The sequence below is a fragment of the Medicago truncatula genome, chromosome 3 (genome assembly GCF_003473485.1).
Source record: "Medicago truncatula cultivar Jemalong A17 chromosome 3, MtrunA17r5.0-ANR, whole genome shotgun sequence".
Classification (NCBI taxonomy): domain Eukaryota; kingdom Viridiplantae; phylum Streptophyta; class Magnoliopsida; order Fabales; family Fabaceae; genus Medicago; species Medicago truncatula.
Window position 1 is genome coordinate 54,551,661 of NC_053044.1, and position 17,908 is coordinate 54,569,568.

The 17,908-nt window shown below is 34.2% G+C and overlaps 3 protein-coding genes across 6 annotated transcripts; 2 read left to right on the plus strand and 1 right to left on the minus strand.

Moving 5' to 3' along the window:
• The first annotated feature begins 2,735 nt into the window (after positions 1–2,735).
• On the plus strand, positions 2,736–8,627 carry LOC25490124 (casein kinase I). 2 transcript variants are annotated; one of them, XM_013606564.3, is made up of 15 exons: positions 2,736–3,046; positions 3,125–3,165; positions 3,635–3,704; positions 3,802–3,950; positions 4,182–4,277; positions 4,399–4,469; positions 5,353–5,414; positions 5,496–5,559; positions 5,689–5,773; positions 6,194–6,317; positions 6,859–6,941; positions 7,088–7,154; positions 7,443–7,570; positions 7,766–7,942; positions 8,092–8,627. In XM_013606564.3, exons 1-14 carry the CDS (start codon positions 2,971–2,973, stop codon positions 7,937–7,939), a joined length of 1,290 nt encoding a protein of 429 aa, XP_013462018.1. In that variant the 5' UTR covers positions 2,736–2,970; the 3' UTR covers positions 7,940–7,942; positions 8,092–8,627. The 2 variants fall into 2 exon arrangements, with proteins under 2 accessions (XP_013462018.1, XP_013462017.1); XM_013606563.3 differs by having other exon boundaries at positions 2,738–3,046; positions 6,191–6,317.
• Positions 8,628–10,288: 1,661 nt separating this feature from the next.
• LOC25490125 (VAN3-binding protein) lies at positions 10,289–13,428 on the plus strand. Of its 2 annotated transcripts, none has more exons than XM_024778568.2 (9): positions 10,289–10,559; positions 10,719–10,987; positions 11,200–11,256; positions 11,394–11,462; positions 11,567–11,936; positions 12,454–12,618; positions 12,756–12,805; positions 12,916–12,973; positions 13,058–13,428. In XM_024778568.2, coding segments are annotated over exons 1-9 (1,239 nt in total). In that variant the 5' UTR covers positions 10,289–10,558; the 3' UTR covers positions 13,258–13,428. The 2 variants fall into 2 exon arrangements, with proteins under 2 accessions (XP_024634336.1, XP_013462019.2); XM_013606565.3 differs by having other exon boundaries at positions 10,292–10,559; positions 11,203–11,256.
• Positions 13,201–17,627, minus strand: LOC25490126 (lactoylglutathione lyase GLX1). 2 transcript variants are annotated; one of them, XM_024778570.2, is made up of 10 exons: positions 16,208–17,627; positions 15,493–15,686; positions 15,197–15,374; positions 14,872–14,996; positions 14,683–14,747; positions 14,270–14,482; positions 14,114–14,161; positions 13,869–13,976; positions 13,613–13,753; positions 13,201–13,484 (listed from the first exon to the last, which is right to left on the minus strand). In XM_024778570.2, the coding sequence occupies exons 1-10, from the start codon at positions 17,569–17,571 to the stop codon at positions 13,443–13,445; spliced, it is 2,478 nt and encodes an 825-aa protein (XP_024634338.1). In that variant the 5' UTR covers positions 17,572–17,627; the 3' UTR covers positions 13,201–13,442. The 2 variants fall into 2 exon arrangements, with proteins under 2 accessions (XP_024634338.1, XP_024634337.1); XM_024778569.2 differs by lacking the exon at positions 16,208–17,627 and having other exon boundaries at positions 15,197–15,407; positions 15,493–15,725.
• Between the last annotated feature and the right edge of the window lie 281 nt (positions 17,628–17,908).

Here is a 17,908-nt window from a genome sequence, read left to right on the forward strand (position 1 = left end):
TGACAATGACATTGGTGTTATGCTTCTGGCTTAGAAGAGTGTTTTTTTCACTGTGACAACTATGGTACCCATGGAAGAATGGTGGGTAATTTACTCCAACCAATACACATTAGCCACATAAGCACATTTTTAAGTGGTATCCATGAACTATCTTGACCCCACCAACAAATTGCTCATTTTCATTGGTTGGTGGGTAAATTATCCACCATTCTTCAAAGGTAATCTAAAAAAAACCTTTTTTCACTTGCAGAAAATCAAACATGAAAATAACTACATTAGAACGTTGTGGGATCCCAATTTATTCGGGTTTTCAAATTATTGAATTCAACTTGCATCTATTGGAGTTTACTTTTCTTTTGATGGTACTTCTTCTATGGAGTTTATGGTTTTTATTTGACACATTAGATCTACGTACGTTTGACCCACGAGGAATTGAAATTATAGAAAAATGTTTTGATTTTGTTGAGAAAATAAATTATAGAAAAATATATATTGGGGTGCATCATATTTGATGGACCGCCTGCACATCTTTATCATGGTTATCATTTTCTTTTTATGAAGGAATCTGCCTTATGGTTATCATTTGAATATTAAGTTTATCATTCATGCTAACAATTTTAAAATGACACGTTTGAGTAAAACTTAACGTTTTTTTAATTAAAACTAATTGAAAAGACTAAAATGTGTAACATAGAGAAGTTAAAGGACCAAAATAAATCGAATTTTAATTAAATGATCAAAACGATACTACCTAAATAGTTAAGGGATCAAAAATGCAATTTAGTCATAAGACTAATAACCTGAAGACAAAAAATCCCTTCTCATTGTCAATACTTTAATTCGCAGCATACTTCTGCATTTTAAAGAATTATTTGTTGACAAGTTTGATCTATAAACGTGCACTTGGACACTTGTGATCCAGGGGCTGACGAGCCGTATGCAAAAGAATTGCTCTTCACCCAGCATTTTTCACTCGCGCCTGCAGTCATCCCAAAAATGTCCATGCGTTAGTTAACTAATGCAAGTGTAAAATTATGCGTTACTTAACTAACGTAACGTAACTTAAGTCACGCACGTGTAAAAACCGCTTTTTTACACTTGCGTGACTTAAGTCACGCTGAAATTAACACGTGCGTGAGTTAACTCACGCAAGTTTTGTTTTTGCATATAGACTCTCTATTTAAGAGTTTGGTCATATTTAGATTTTAGATACAAATCCTCTTTATGTTAATAATTCTTGCACTAAGCTAATTCAAACTTTGCTTTAACTTCAATTGAATCCACTAAAAAATGGTGAGATTAATCCCTTAAATCAAATCGTGCGAGGTTAAAATAAAAACACTAGCATTTGATTATAATTTTTTTTAGTAAAGCATTTGATTATAATGAACAGTTCCTATACACTTGTGTCCAAAGATTTGGTCAACGCATCCGCTTAGGATGCATCTAGTAAAGTACCTCCATTCCTTGGTTGTTATTTTTTCCTTTCGCGGTTCATTTTTGCAATAAATATTCTTTCCCCGCTTTTTTTACCTTGCAAGATACGATAATAATTTTTTTTATTAGAAAATACTAACAAGCGTAATCGAAAAGCAAAAATAATGTAACCGAAAAAATAAAAGCGGAAAATGAAGATTTTTCGCCTTCAGATATACAAAGAATTTAATATTCATATAAGTTTCGTTTAATGGTCTTTGTTATTTATTTATTTTAGAAAATATTCGTTAAAGTAGATAATTGAGTTTAAATGTTAATAAGTTTCAACAAATGACGAATTGTTTGAATAATCTAAATTCGTTAAACTAAACAATTCTTAGACTATACTTACACAAAACTTGAGACTATCAGGACCCTTTATATGAAAATAAAGGTTTAGTAAAAAAAGATTCGTTCAAATTCATAGATAAATAAGATTAATCAATCAATTGGATTCAAGTGGTTAACAGTTTCTCCTTCAACAAAAAAAAAAAAAAAGTAGTTATTAGTTCCATCAAATAATAAATTGTCTAAAGATTGATTATTTGATGGAACAATTCTTAATCAAATTTTATTTATTGGTGAAACTTTTAATTAAAATGGTCTCTTTCCCCTGTAAAATCAGAGAATTTAAAAAAATTGTTTTGAATGACAAATGTTGATAAGCAACCGTTAGATATATTATGACAAATAATGTACAACGTTGATAACCGAATTGTTTCTCAAATGAACAATTGAAATCGATTTGTCAACCAATAAATAGAAAATCAAACATCACACACACTAAAAAAGGCAAAATCACAAAAGAATAGAATACACTTCAAAGTGACCGAATACCATGTTAATGAAATGTGATATATTTATTGTTGTTAAGAATCCAAAAAAAGGATACCTTCCATAAAAACTCTTGACCTGTGATAAAACAACAGTACAGAAGTCTTTCTTTGGGTGTGAATGACAACCTTATCCAATTGGATACTCCTTGAGAAGCAAAACGTGGCAGCTGTATTTTATCCAAAAATCCATATCACTAAAGTTCTACTGTATGTATGATAGCAACCAATCATTATAATTATAATTATTGATAAAAAGAGTATCATGCAAAACATAAGGTAATTTCTCTTTATTGTATGAATTCAATTTCAACTTAAAGGAATGTTAAAAAACTGAAATATTATTCTGCTGAGTCAGATTATGTTTATCCAACCGTGTTTTTCAATATCCACATTTACTCGGTTCGGAAACGAGTTGAGACATTTGTGTTGTGTTAGGTAACACGAGCTAGTACAGGTCAGCACCAACCGACTTTTTGCTTTGAACAACGATTTATTATATCTATTTCCTATTTTAACCTTACCTTTTATAATCTCTCTTCTTCTTTCTTCATTTCATTTCATTTCAATTCAATTCAATTCTATCTTTGTGTCTACCAAACCCTCCTTTTCATTTTCTATTCCGTTCATCGCCGCCGTAACGTATCAATCATCCGCCAACATGGAGTGGGTCGTTGGCGGAAAGTTTAAGATTGGTCGCAAAATCGGTAGCGGTTCATTTGGTGAAATTTATATAGGTAATTTATTCATTTCTATTCTTCTATTCAATATTCATATTCATATTCATATGCTGATTATTTTCTTTCTTTTTGCAGCCTCAGATATGGATACCTCTGAGGTCGTTGCCGTCAAAATGGTTTGTTTCTTTTTCTTTCATTTCTCATCTCTCTTTATCATATCATCATCATCACAAATTTTGCTTAAATTTCATTATTTATGTATAATTCCGGTAATCCAAGGAATACATGAATTTATCTTAATGAGATCGACATTTTGTAGTTGGATTTGATCAATGTATCCGCTTTGATTGGTTTGGGTAGCTCAACTGATTAGGGTTAAAAGGGGTTAGAGGATCCAAGGTTGCCTGTTTAGGAAATGAACGTGGCTTGATAACATGAGAATTAGGGATGGGTTTTTGGATATGCATGCATAACTACAAGTATAAACTTTGGTTAATTTTTAATTAAAAGAAATATACTTGCTTGAATGCTAGGTGTAAGCTATGGCCTTTATTTTTGACACACCTTCATATTCAATTTGCTCAATAACTATTTTGTACAAGTCCTAATGCTGATTCATAGTTGCTCCATTTTATTATTTTGTAGGAGAAGAAGAGAACAAGGCATCCACAACTATTGTATGAGGCCAAATTATACAGTCTTCTCCAAGGAGAAAGTAAGTTATAAAAGAAGCATTTGGGTATTTTGGATCTCATATGAAAAAGGCTATGTTACTTGTTTTTTTCTGATTCGTCTTACACTTTGGATTTTAGGTGGTATTCCAAGTATGAGATGGTGCGGTACTGATGGAGATCATAATATTCTGGTTATGGATCTTCTGGGACGTAGCCTGGAGGACCTTTTTGTCTTCTGCGGGAGCAAGTTTACTTTAAAAACAGTTTTGATGTTAGCAGACCAGATGGTAACCACTGATTCATATATGGATTGTTTGCTTTATTTTTCAAGTGGCATAATTAGTTCTTGATGATTTTAAATATGGCTTTTGGAAATAACTATCATGTTTGTTGCCAATCAATATAGTAGCAGTTTTATATCTAAAAATTACCTCTTGTAGGCAATTCCTATCCACGGGGGCTTTCAACGAAAGCACATTAATGTCAGTTTATTTCTGTTTTATTTTACTTGACCACAGCTTTCGAGAATAGAGTACATGCATTCCAAGGGTTTTTTACATAGAGATATCAAACCAGATAACTTCCTAATGGGTATTAGGAGAAAATCAAGTCAGGTAAAATCATCTATATTCATTATCTTCATTGGCTAACTTATTTTGATACTTTTTCTGTCCCATAATTCCTTTTATGTTTCATATTCTTACATTTTGTCTCTGCTATTTGTTACATTTATAGGTTTATATTATTGATTTCGGACTAGGAAAAAGATATCGGGACCCCAAAACAAGCAAGCATATTCCTTATAGGTATATTTTGTTCTGTTTAATTTTAATTATATTTCTAATCTTTTATTATGGATCATGTTTTTCATGTTATAAGGTTTTCTTGTGTCCTAAAAATACTTGATTTGTTTACTTTTCTATTTACAAAAGTTCTAGAGGTTTGACCACATGAAACCAGATTGTTTTAATGTCACACATGAAGTAAAAAAAAAACCAAAAACAAGAAGATAATACCAAACAGAAGATAAATTGAAAGTTGATATTAATTATTCTTTATCGGATAACAGTTAATGAAGGTATTCAATCAAGTTTTCTATATTTCAAATCTTATAATTACCGAAAACTTCTGTAACTGGCGATCATTGCCTATTTTCCTATGACATCCTTGATATGTACTGCTGTGCACTCGGTTATAAGCAAAAAAAGTGTCTAAATTTGATGGACTCAAATATAAGCAAAACTTAGCTATTCTATGCACTTTTAATGTTACTATTACAAAAATACCCTTTCGTTAATACTTTAATGTTGTGAGGAGATGACCATAATACATGTGGAAGTAGGTATTTTTACTTATAATGGAGTTTAGAGGGGGTATTTTGTGAAATGGTCTCTCCTTATGTAGAGTGGAAGTAGGTATTTTTGCTTATAATGGAGTTTATTGGGGGTATTTTGTGAAATGGTCTCTCCTTATTTTTTTTGTAAATTAAATGTACATTGCTGTTTATCAATAGAGAGTCTTCCAACTTGTAATCAATAGAGAGTCTTCCAACTTGTAATCTGTGTAATCTCAAATAATTCCTTTTCCGAACACTTCTGATTGTTTCATTCTCACTGCTACTTGTGCTTTGCTTGTTTAACTAGTCAAGTTTATGTTGCCTAATGTTTTGAACTTGATAAACTTATGCAGAGAGAATAAAAGTTTAACAGGGACGGCACGATATGCAAGTTGCAATACTCACTTAGGAATCGGTACGTAGAAATAACTTCTCCTTCTTTACAGCTAACCTTGTAACCCACAAATTTCACTCTATTTTGGTTTAATTTATTCAGAGCAAGGTCGTCGTGATGATTTGGAGTCTATTGGCTATGTCCTTATGTACTTCTTAAGAGGAAGGTATGTTTCTTCCTATTCGTTGTAATTTTCTTAACATCTTGAATTTTAAAAAATGGTGCATATGAGTATCAATTGCACATTCTTTTTAGGCAAATTTAGGGCTTGACTGTATGGTTTTTTGCATTTTAGCCTTCCTTGGCAGGGTCTGAAAGCTGTCACCAAAGAGGAAAAATATGAAAAGATTCGCGAGAAGAAGTTATCAACTTCCATAGAGGTATACATTTTCAATTCCATAAAATGATTAACCCCTGACCCCCAATCTAGATTTTAATTTCCTTTACTTCTCGCCCTCATACTTTGACCTACAGTAAAAATTGGATTAGGTTTTGATTAAGGTAGAGTTCCCCTAGTAGTCCTTTACTTATTTTTGTGTTAAGAGTGGGAACAAGGAAGAGTGTTGGCTGATGCTAAGGTAGGAAATGGTAATGAATTATGCAAAAACAAGAAGAGGCAACTCTAATATCAAACATAGTTTGAATACCTGAACTATTGACGAAACAATATTAAGAGCTTTTAAGGATTGCTATTACTGAATTTATCAAATTTTAGTTTGCCCCTCCTCTTGAGAGGTTTTATCATTGAAGTGTTTTTTGTTACAGAAGTTTAATGAACCCATATTCCTTGTTCTCAGAAGCTTTGCGAATCATATCCCGTGGAGTTTGCGTCTTACTTTCATTATTGTCGCTCCTTGACATTTGATCAAGATCCAGATTATGGATTCTTAAAGCGTCTGTTTCGTGAGTTGTTCACTCGTGAAGGTATTGACTGCTTTTTTTTTTTTTATCTTATACTCGTTTTTAAGTAATTACTGTCAATTGGACATATAGGATATATATCACATTGTTTGATGATATGATAATTTGCTTATTAGTTGGTTGTTTTAGCCTGTTAAATGTAGGAGATATTATAAATGACTTCCACTAAGTATTTAACCTTTCTGCTTTCTCCTTTAGTTATGCAAATTTTGTGCCAGAGTATCTCTACTTAAGCACATATTGCATACAGTACAAAGGTATACGTTTGAGATGAGACCTACCTGTGGTCTTGAGAACAAAGACAACTATCTAACATTTTATGATTTTTTTTGAACAACTATATCCATAAATTCATGTTTTGGAAATTTTATGAATTATTTCATTTATTCTTCATTTGTCTTTGCTTGGAAATAAATGATTTAGCTGTATCATGTACTAGTAACCAATCTTAGGGTTTCAAAGTTGTTTCTGGTAGCCTCTTGTGTTGTATTTATCTTCTCTCCTGATGTAATAAGAAGTTTACTTGGCTGAATTTAATGAGCAGGATATGACTATGACAATTTATTCGACTGGACCATCCTAAAATATCAGCAGACGCAACAGACAAGGAGACAAAAGCAATCATCGGTTAGTATTTTATTTTGAACCTCTAAACATTTTTTTTTATTGTCTAGCTTGCATTTACTAGAATGCATATGGATTGTCTGATAGCCCGATTATTAAACTTTCCTGATTTTATTCTCTTCCTCACTTGAATCAATGACTATTTGCAGCCTTCGGATGCCGTACCTAGTGCTGTGCCTAGCAGTCTACAACCAGTGGTTATGGAAAAACATACAGGTAACTTCAGTCTTCTTATGTTCATACAATGTGGTTACTACTATTCATGAAACTTCTGAAAACTTAATATAAGCTTCTGTTGCACTAGAATTAAGATAGTTGCCAAGATTGACAGATATTTACCAACAAATTCGTTGTAATTATTATTATTTTTAACTTGGAAGTTGGAAGTTGGAAGTTTTGCTTTGCTGTACCGGTGTTCAACTAAGATAGACTTAAGTTTGCATTATAGTTGATTAATGCTGTCTACAGATCCCGATGATGCATATGTCTTAATTTCCTTTTCAGGAATCAATAATTCACCTCAAGTTACCGTAACAAAACTGCTAACCAATCTTGATCGTCCAAATGTGCGTGTGCAGCCTAAGCCATCCAATCTTAAGAATCTAAATGCCAAGAATCATACCGGAAAACATGTAAGTCACAGTGATTGCTTCCAACTGCCATTGGATTTCTTAATTTTACCTCTATGTCCTCTATTAATTGCTAAGACATGATGGCCTCACTTCTGTCGTCATGTTTGGGCTGTTAGTTCCATCATAGATATTTTGTTTTGATTTTTTTTTTTACTTGGCTGAAGAAATTCAACTGATTGAGATAAATTTGTGCAGAATGTGAACAACGATCCATCCACTTCATCCGCTTTGCCCAAATCGACTGCAGAAAATGTCTCCAAGCCTGAAAGGCCCACAGGAAGTTCAAACCTAGGTCGTGTATTTGGGAATAACTCCCATATTTCAAGCAGCTGGATTCCTTCTTTACGGCGAATATCTTCTACCAAATAGTAGGTAAGAAAATCGTTTATCCAGAGTGTGAAATTGGACTCGGCTATATTATTAGCAGGTTTTCCCTGTCATTGTATTTTGACTGTCAAAATTCTATACCATAGTTGTAAAATATTTGGCTGAGCCACCGCCTTTGTTTGTTTCTCGTATAGTATTTTGGAGGAGTCGGTTGGAGCTTCTTTTTTATGTTCACTGTTGCAAATATCATGCCGCTCACCTCACCAGAGGAATTGTAGATTATATTGACAACCAAGATTCCTGACATGATTAACTTCCTTCACATGACACCTTCCTATCAAATGTAATGGCTTGTCCCACTTTAAGAGTTGGAGAGAGAGAAACTTCAAAGGTTTTAACAATTTTGAAGGAGGTATGCCGGTGGATAAGAGACTCAGGGTCGTCTGTTGTAGACCTTAAAATGTGAGACAAAGTCTGGCTGGTTTATATTTTCTCTATAAATTGCGATGAGTCAAACATGCATGAATGAGGGGAAGCCATAATTCTTCTTTTTGTATTAGACATTATTTAACTTCCTTTTGATTTTCTTTCAAGCATTTAGCACACAAATTTGTTTGTCTTTTCACGTGTACAGTTAGGTTTGCTAGCATTCAATTTGATTGTAACCGTTCCCCAACTAATTTATTCACAAACCAATCTGATTCATATTTGAAACGAACATTTTGTTGAATTTGGTGTTGGAAAGCTACTTAGACTTGATGTTATTCTAATTTCTATCAACATTCTCGTGGTAGTTAGAATGGAAGAAATTCATAGCAAGAAAATATTGAATAATCCAGAATAGTAGATGCTGATTGGGGTAGGTTTTTTTTTTTTTTTTTTTTTTTTTTTTTTTTTTCTCTTCATAAAATTATAAGAACTCAGATTTTCAGTCGAGAAATGAAGGAGTAGGCTTAGAGCTTATGCTTTGAACTGGTGGCTACATATTAGGTAATGGTTGGTAATGGCCACTTTATCGTTTTAATTTACTTGCATAATTTAGGTCGAAAACATGGTCCTCTATCTAATGGACCAATTTCCACCTTCAAAAACCAGTATCATTTTCTATATTTTAAAAATCTTCCAGCTCTATTTTTTAGGGATCTTCCACCTCTCTAATTTGTTTTCAAGGGTCCTTATTCCACTTGACAATAGTGTCACCAAAGAATCATTTCTTGCATCAGCCCTACTTTTCCATAATTGTTTATGAACTCAAGCAAGAATCATGTCATAATGCAATTTAAAACCTCCTTTCCTAAAGGATCACCAACCGACTGTGAACTCTTAAAATGACAAATTGCGGTAATCTAACAATTATTCATTCATACACTGTCAAATAAACCAAAATCATGTATGCATTATTCTTTCCCACTCTAACAAACAAATAGCAAAATTAAATATTTCAAAAAGAAGAGTAACAAAATTAAAGAAAATGAAGTAAAGAAGGAAAGAATCATTTTGTCATTGATCTGAAGAATCGAGAAGTTGGCTCCATGGAAGACGGTTGAGCAGTGCTTCAAGTATGTTGATGGAATGGTACCTGCAAACACTCCAACATCCATGTAAGTAAGTGAAGCGGAAGTAAGAGATACGTGGAATAGAAAGTGTACCTTTCTCTCCATCTCATGTGGTTCTTATAGTTGGACTGAAGAGATTTCCAAGAATTGGGCGCTTAATGACCGAATTCGTAACAGTTTTTACGTCTCCTTAACATTCGCCCTTGTCCCCGCCTTTGTTTCGGCCGTTGTCCTTGCTAGCCGTTATTGACTTGTTGAAGAAGCTTTGACCCTTGGTTAGGTTGTTTGCGTTATGTCAAGTTTCTTATGGATTGAGCCTAGGCCCTGTCCAGAACAGTCATTTTCTTTAGTCGACAAAAAAGGAGAGTCATGTGGGGCAGAATGACATTGTCAATGGCGAGGTAAAATGTTGAGTTGTTTTTTCTTAAAGCAAGGTAAAATGCTGAGTTAGCAAGCACAAATGTACATATGTTAAACTTATATAGAAGTTTATAAATATTTCTGTAAAACAATAAACTAAAGAAATAGAGCGTGTGCATAAATGGGTCCCCAAATTCTACTTTAAAAAATGATAATGGTGACAAAGAATAATCCTATAATGATGAACTCCGCTGCCATAAAAACAGGTCTTTAAACTCTTTATGCATAAAGCACTGAGAGGTGGAAATGAAAAGATACAACTAAAGTGGAGTCAAATATAAATGGCCTTTCAATTGGGTCCTTTTGTTCATCACTAAGATTCTTTTATCTTGTTTCTAATCATCCTAAATAAAAAACACTATTTTTTTTTTTGTTCAGGTAAAATAATAGTGAATTTGATTTCGGAGGTTTGTCAGAGCCAGACAGGCCTCATATCTCATAGAGCGTTTACAAAAGTACTTTGAGATTGTCCACCGAGATCATAACATTGACAGGTGGAGTTGAATCCACATCTCTGTTGGGTATGAGTCAACTCATTACCAGCTGGATCAACCTACATCGGCAAATATAAAGCACTTCGATACAAACGGCACATTTTCTGTTTAAATATCTAACTATTGCTCATAAGTTCTCTCATCATATTGCTCTCTTGAGTGATTGAAGCTTCAGGGTATTCATCTTTACAAGTGAGTGTTAAAATTGGTAAAATAGAGAAAGTTGTTTTCCATTTCAACATGACTACTTAATATGACAAAAATGAAACCAAACTACTTTTAATTCTTATGTTCAAGTTTCATTCTCATGAAAATATTTAACTCATATTCTGTGATTAATTTCAATGACAGTGAACTCAGTCTCTAAATGCTCAGTTCATCAACTGGAGAACATAGATGAGAATGTTCCTGTAGATAGGCCTGCATCATCTTGCGCCGCACCTGATACCCCAACTGAATCTATGGAGTTCCTTGCTAGATCATGGAGTCTTTCTGCTACGGAACTCTCCAAAGCACTGCACAGCACCAATTCTACAACCTCCACCGGCATTGATGTTCAACTTTTATGCCCTTCTGACCAGTTTTATACCAAGGGTTTTACTGCCTCAAAAGAAGATCCTGTAAGAAAATTTTCTTTGAAATTTTGTTTAAGAATTTAGCTACATCCTTTTCACAATGCAATGCAACACAGCATGTAAATTGGAAACCATGCAAACAAACACTGTAGATAGAAGTCCTAGGATTCTTCAATATTAAGAGGCACCTAATTTTGTCTTGTGTTCCTGTTGCTTTTATGTATTGGTTCTGAACTTCTGATACAAGTTATGTTTAGCAGCTATCTAACGGACATTGTTGTCAGATTTTGCCAAGAGAAAGTAGCGAAACAAAGGTACCTACTTTACTTACTATTCATGTTAAACTTGTACGGTTCATGAATATAATCATAAAGCACAAGAAATAATTTCGCACAGCAATTAAATCTTTAGTATATATAAATGAAATAACATAGTAATCGTTCATATGCAGGAATTATTTTTACTTCACCAAGCACTTTCTCCAGAATTCCTTTCCAATCAAAACTTGCTGAGAAATGGGGTATCTTCCATTCAACTTGTGATTATATTCATCAATTATAATCAGATAACTGCTCAATCTGTAACTATTTTCATTAATATTTTGTGCAAATTTTCGCTCATCAGCTTTACAGGAGCTTGATAAGAGGGAGGACTACGGGGAGGTGGTTGAAAGATCAGAAGGAGAGGAAAAAACAGGAAATCAGGACTCATAACGCTCAGTTGCACGCCGCAGTATCTGTAGTTGGTGTTGCTGCCGCTGTTGCAGCAGTCACAGCTTCAATAGCATCATCCGAAAAGCCTAATCCCAACCAAAAGAACCCTACCATGGCTTCTGCTGCAATTGCATCTGCAGCAGCTCTAGTAGCCTCTCACTGCATTGAGATTGCAGAAGATATGGGAGCTGAACAGGACCAAATCATAACTGCAGTTGACTCTGCTATTAATGCAAAAACCAATGGAGATATTATGACTCTAACAGCCGGAGCAGCCACAGGTATCGGAATCTAAAGTCGATTTATTCATCTCAGACAAAATTGAACCTTGTTTACTAACAGTTTAATTTATTTTTGAATTTCGATAGGTTTAACTATGTTTTTGGTCTCTGCAAATATATCAATTTTTGCTTTTAATTCTTGTATTTTTTTGTTTTTAGTCCCTGCAAGTATACCAATTTTTGCTTTTGGTCCTTGTTGTTTTGTTTTAGTCTTTGCAAAATTTATTGATATTTAAACTGGTCCCTGTAATTTGTAGTGTATTTGATTTTAATCTCAAAATAAGAACTAAAATGAATATTACAGAAACCAATGTAAAAGTCAAACACCAGACCAGTTTTAATGGCTATATAAATTTAGTTAAGCTCAAAGGAGAATAAAAAGAAAGAACAATTAAGTATGAGTAATGTAATGGTATGAAAGTTCGAGCTAAAACCTACAATCTGAGTTCATTTCTATTAATTCTGTCAAACAAATTCTACCACAAAATAAGAGAAAATATAATGAACTAAATGGCAGCATTGCGAGGAGCTGCTACTTTGAAGGCACGTCTGGAGAAAGGGCTTGGAGCTACTACGATTCCAACTGTTGACGAGAAGATTGGTGTAGCCAAAGAAGCAAACATCTTGACAGCACTGGACTGTGTCTTTAGAGGAGGAGTACTTCTCAAACGTACAAGAAAAGGTATGTCTAGCGTCTACTTCCATGTTTGTAACATGGCTTCATTGAAATGGAAGAATAAAAGAAGATGAATACCAAATGTGTAAAGCAGTTTACGCTTCTAATGTAAGTAACCATACTATTTTAAATGTCCATAACAGGAGTTCTTCACTGGAAGCAAGTCTCTTTCAATATTAATTCAAATTTGCAGGTAATTAATTGAAGACACTCCTACATTCATTAACAAATCACACACATGAGTTATATGTATATCTCGATTATATAATTATTTGAAATATCTATTCAACACAATGACTACAGGTAGTAGCCAAAATGAAAAGCAAGCATATTGCAGGAACATTCACAAAAAAGAAGATATGTAAGCCAAATTTCAGTATGCAAAATTTACTTATTTTATTTTGTTACTGTAAGCAATGTTAAGGTATGGCCTATAAAATGGCAGATATAGTCACCGGAGTGTGCAGTGATATCCCAGCTTGGCCCGGAAGGGAAAAGGAAGACAACGGAAAAAAGAGAGCATATTTTGGAATAAGAACAGCGGATAGATCAATAGAATTTGAATGCGGAAGTAATGAAGACAAACAGTTCTGGTTAGAGGGAATCCATTACATGTTGAACTGCGGCGCCAAAGTAACATCCTAAAAAATAATAAGGATAAAATTGTGATTGCTGTAAATATATGTTTATTTTTCTTCCCTTCCCCCCTCATATATAGTGATTGGAGGGACTTTTTATAGTTATAAGATTTTTCTGAAAAAATTGTTGGCCTAGTAGCCTACTATAAGTTTAGTGAAGAAGTGTAGGATCTAGCTACAACCATGCTATTGTCACTCTAGTTCCTTCAGAAAATCAACATTATCAACAAATACCTGCAAGAAGTAATAAATAAGTCAATCAGTGAAATAAACAATGAGTGACATAGAGAGGTTAACACAGTAGGAAGGTTTCAAAGAACATATTACATCAAATATAAGGAAAAGATTGAAAAATTCCATACCAATTTCCAACCATCAGGGTCCAAGCAAACAACGATCTTGGTGTTGATACCAGGTAAGGGTCCAGGTTCGCGGATAATCTTCCCTCCACATGATTTGATTGCTTCTGCAGTCTTATAGACATCGTCCGTGCCTATAGCAATCTATTTAAACACAAAATAGCCACATTCTTATAACGACATGCATTATACATTCATGGAGGACCATATAATAAATATAAAAACCCTCTTCTGAAAATAGAAAAAGAATAGAATCTACCTGTGCATAGCCATTTCCTTTGTCATAATTAGTGACGCCGTAGTTATACGTCAGTTGTAAAACAGGACCATTAGCTTCAGGACCATATCCCAACTTGGCTACTGTGTACTGAAAAGCAATCATAATCAACGACAAAAGAACAATCATAATCTTTATTATGCATATATTACAAACATCAATCAAAACAGTAATGCCAGGGACACGGATAGCCATGCATCTGATTAATAACCACAAGTAGTTGTTACCTTTTCCTCAGGGTTGTCTATCTTGTGGAGAAGTTTCATGCCAACAGCCTTTGAAATTAACAAAGACAAGAAAAAAATTTAGCCTCTCGAGTGTGTTTACATATAAGCAAGCAGAAAGGAACCATCATAATAATTACATTAACTAAATACACTCACTTTTTCATAGAAGGCTATGACACGATCAAGGTCGCCTACTCGAAGCATCACTTTGCATAAGGGTTCACGGGTAGGTCTTCTCTCCAAAAGCTCAAACCTATAACCACTAGGATCTTCAACGGAAGCAGTTACTATAGAGCCACCTTTGACAGACCCTGGTTCTCTTGTAACCTTTCCCCCTTTCGCCTTTACAATATCTACTGTCTTGGAAACCTGCAAAGTCACAGTATAAAACCAAACTAGTCTTAATTGTCTAATCTTTTCTTTCATAAAAATCAATATCTACTGTCTTTGATTCTCGTCGTTCAATGTTCATCGTAATAAGGGAATTCAAAAATGCATAGTAGAAATCAGATATATGCTTTGCATTGAAGATAAACAATAATGCTTTATTATCTTTTTGAAGAGCTTACATCTTCAGCTATAATACCGAAATGACCAAAACCAGTTCCAATGTCATAGTTATCCACTCCATAATCTGCAATCAACGCGAAATAGCAATTATGAATATGATGAGAGACAATTTTGTGTAAGCGGTAAACATATACATGATATGCATAATGATTTTGCCAAAAAAAAGTAGCATTAAGATTTCAACTTACTATAAGTAAGTTCAACCGTAAAACTGGAATCTTCAGGCCCATATCCAAGAAAAGCATTTGAATATTTGTCTTCTGGTATATCACGTTTTCTTAACAGCTTCATGCCAAGGCATTCAGTGTAGAATCTGTGAAATTTCACTAGTGAGTTTGTTTGAAAGAGCTTATGGAAACAGCTTATATGAAAATAACTTGTGTTTACTTTAAATTTTGTTATAGAAATAATGAAGAAATTAAAATGATAAATGCTTATGTTATAAGCGCTTAATTAAGCTAAGCTGTTTATACTAATAGAGAGTATCTCTAAAATTGAAGAAGTAGAACATACTTTATAGTCTTGTCCAAATCTCCAACCTTGTATACAACATGTAGAAATCTTCTATTATCATTTTGGACCCAGTTAAACAAGTTTTGGTCTGGTTGGGCTAGATTTACTGCAGCATTAGCCTCTGCTATTTGGAACAAATCTGATCCTTTTCCACCAAGTAATTGGGATTGTGGTAGAGCTAATAACCAAATGCAGCAGCAGCAGAAGAGAACTAACTAAGTCAAAGTCATAACATAAATAGATAAATACATGAATGAAGGCTTTGAGGATGAGGTGGTGAAAAGTAGAGAGATTACCAATACCACCAGTGGTGAGAAGATGAAAGAGAGCAATTCTTCGTGAAGATGATGATGATGATGATGGAGTGATGCTACAACTACAACAAGGTCTTAATGTTGTAGCAGATGGTAGCATTAAGGATGAGATCATTGTTATGCAAATGAATGATACGCTTCTACCTTTGTCTGTTTCTTTGTTTCCTCCTACGTTAATGCTGCTGCAGTTAGTTAGTTACACACCGACCAAACATGTCTTGGTTGGATCTCCTACGTTATTATAGTGCCACGTTACTATGTGACTATTGGCTATGACTATATCCAAATCTCATCTGTTGTGATTTAATGGGCTTCATTTTACTTTTTTTTTACAGCTTCATTTTACTATCAGTAATCAATATATACTTTTAATTTTAGTCAATTAATATTTAAAAATTAAATTTAGTATCAAATGTTTCAATTAAGTGATTAATAAATTTCAATTAAAAACAAATTGAGTTTGAATTTTAGTTGAAACAATCCTTATCAAACTTTACTTACTTACAACTTTAAATTACTAGAGTTTTTTCTCAGGAACCCTAGGATTAAGAAAAATAAATAAATAAAAGACAGGTCTGGTTGTTCAAAAGAGTGAGATTGAAAATGTGTTCCATTTTGATTGATGGGATTCGATCATAAGATTAAGAACATATATATATATATATTACAAAAGACAGTCCTTTAGTGAAAGGGACTACTACCCTGAAGTTTCTTCTCAACCCAAGAAGGTGACAAAACAGGACTCATATCATACTCCCTAATCTTCTTCACTCTCCCATCACACTTATTATTATCACCATCTAAACACACATTCTCATCCTCCGAAAAAACCTTAATCCTCCAAACCTTAAATGTTTGGTCCAAACTTGCACTATAAACCAAAAATCCTACAACAACTTTCTCCATCTCAAGACAAGCAGCCAAACATCTAACAGGTCCTCTATGTCCATCCAAAACCATCAAACACTCATGATAACAACTATCTTCCTCTCTTCTCCACACTCTTATTGTTGTATCTTCTGATCCACTAAACACCATGTTCCCTACCGTTTCAACACAAAGTACCGCAAAACGGTGACCCTGCAAAAAACCTCCATGGTTAAACCTATAACATAATCTTTCCTTCTCCCAAAAATTTATCATTCCATCTGAACTTCCTGAATAGAGGAAACAATGGTTGAATGAAGAACTCAATGCAAGTGTGTTAACTGGTGAATGTTGAAACTTTAGTGTCATTGTTAATGTGTGTGAGTTTTCTGTGTAGACCCTTCTCCATATTTTCACTGATCCATCAGAAGAACATGTGAAAACACAACCATCGTCTTGGTTTACTAAGATAGCGTTTACATGATCTTCATGTGCAAGAAATGAGTCAACACAATTTCTGTCAGAGATTCTCCAAGCTTTGACTGTTCTGTCGTGTGAGCCAGTGTATAAGAGTCCTTCTGAATGGTAATAAGCCATGCAAGAAACTAAATCTTTGTGTTTGTGATTGTGTGAGTTGTTGTTTTTTGTTCTGCTGAAGTTTAGAAAAGAGTTTTTGCTTCTTTTAGGAAGTGTAGCTACTTTCTTGGATTTGAAGTTTTCTGAAACGTTGAAGTTCCATATTCTGATTTTGTGATCTTTGTGTGAGGAGAAAACCATGTTGTTATAAGCTAAAATGGTGCGGATTTCGCCAGAGTTTGATTTGAGATACCCTTTGTCCATGCAATCTGGCTGCTTCCAAACACGAATTCGGCTACTGTTGGAGCCTGTAAAGATGAAACCCTTGGAAACTGCGATGGAGTATATGTTTCCTTCGTGGCGGTGGAGGGAGGCGATGCAATGGTAGAGTAATGAAGGGGAAGGAGGTGGAAGAGAGGAAAGTGTCCATGGTGATTGTGGAAATGTGGTAGAAGGTCTTGGTGGACTAAATTGAATGTCTTGTTCATTTGCTTCTCTGTGAGAATGGATTTGGACATGAAGATGAATGTTGGGGGATTCTTGTTGTTCTGTTTTTTCCTTGTCCATTAAGGTGAGGAGGCTTCTCTTGCCATAGACATCCATGGCAATGGCATGCATGATGAGAACTATATCTTGAATTTGTGGTACTTAAAAAGGCATTAGAAGGGTTTGGTTGATGGGTGGTGTATTCATGAAGTATAAATGTTTTTCTAATTGTGCAGTGAAACGAGTCTCTTTAACATGCCATTGTGTTGGGTATTACTATTAATAGTAGTATTTAGGCTTAATTGCACTTTTGGCCTCTTATCTTTTCAAAAGTTGAGATTTTGGCAGTTTTGGCCCCCAAGGCCACTTTTGACTTAGTCTTCGCTGACGTGACACCCATATCCCTTAAATGAGGTGTCACGTGTCGACCATTGTGAATGCCACGTCAGCGAAGACTAAGTCAAAAGTG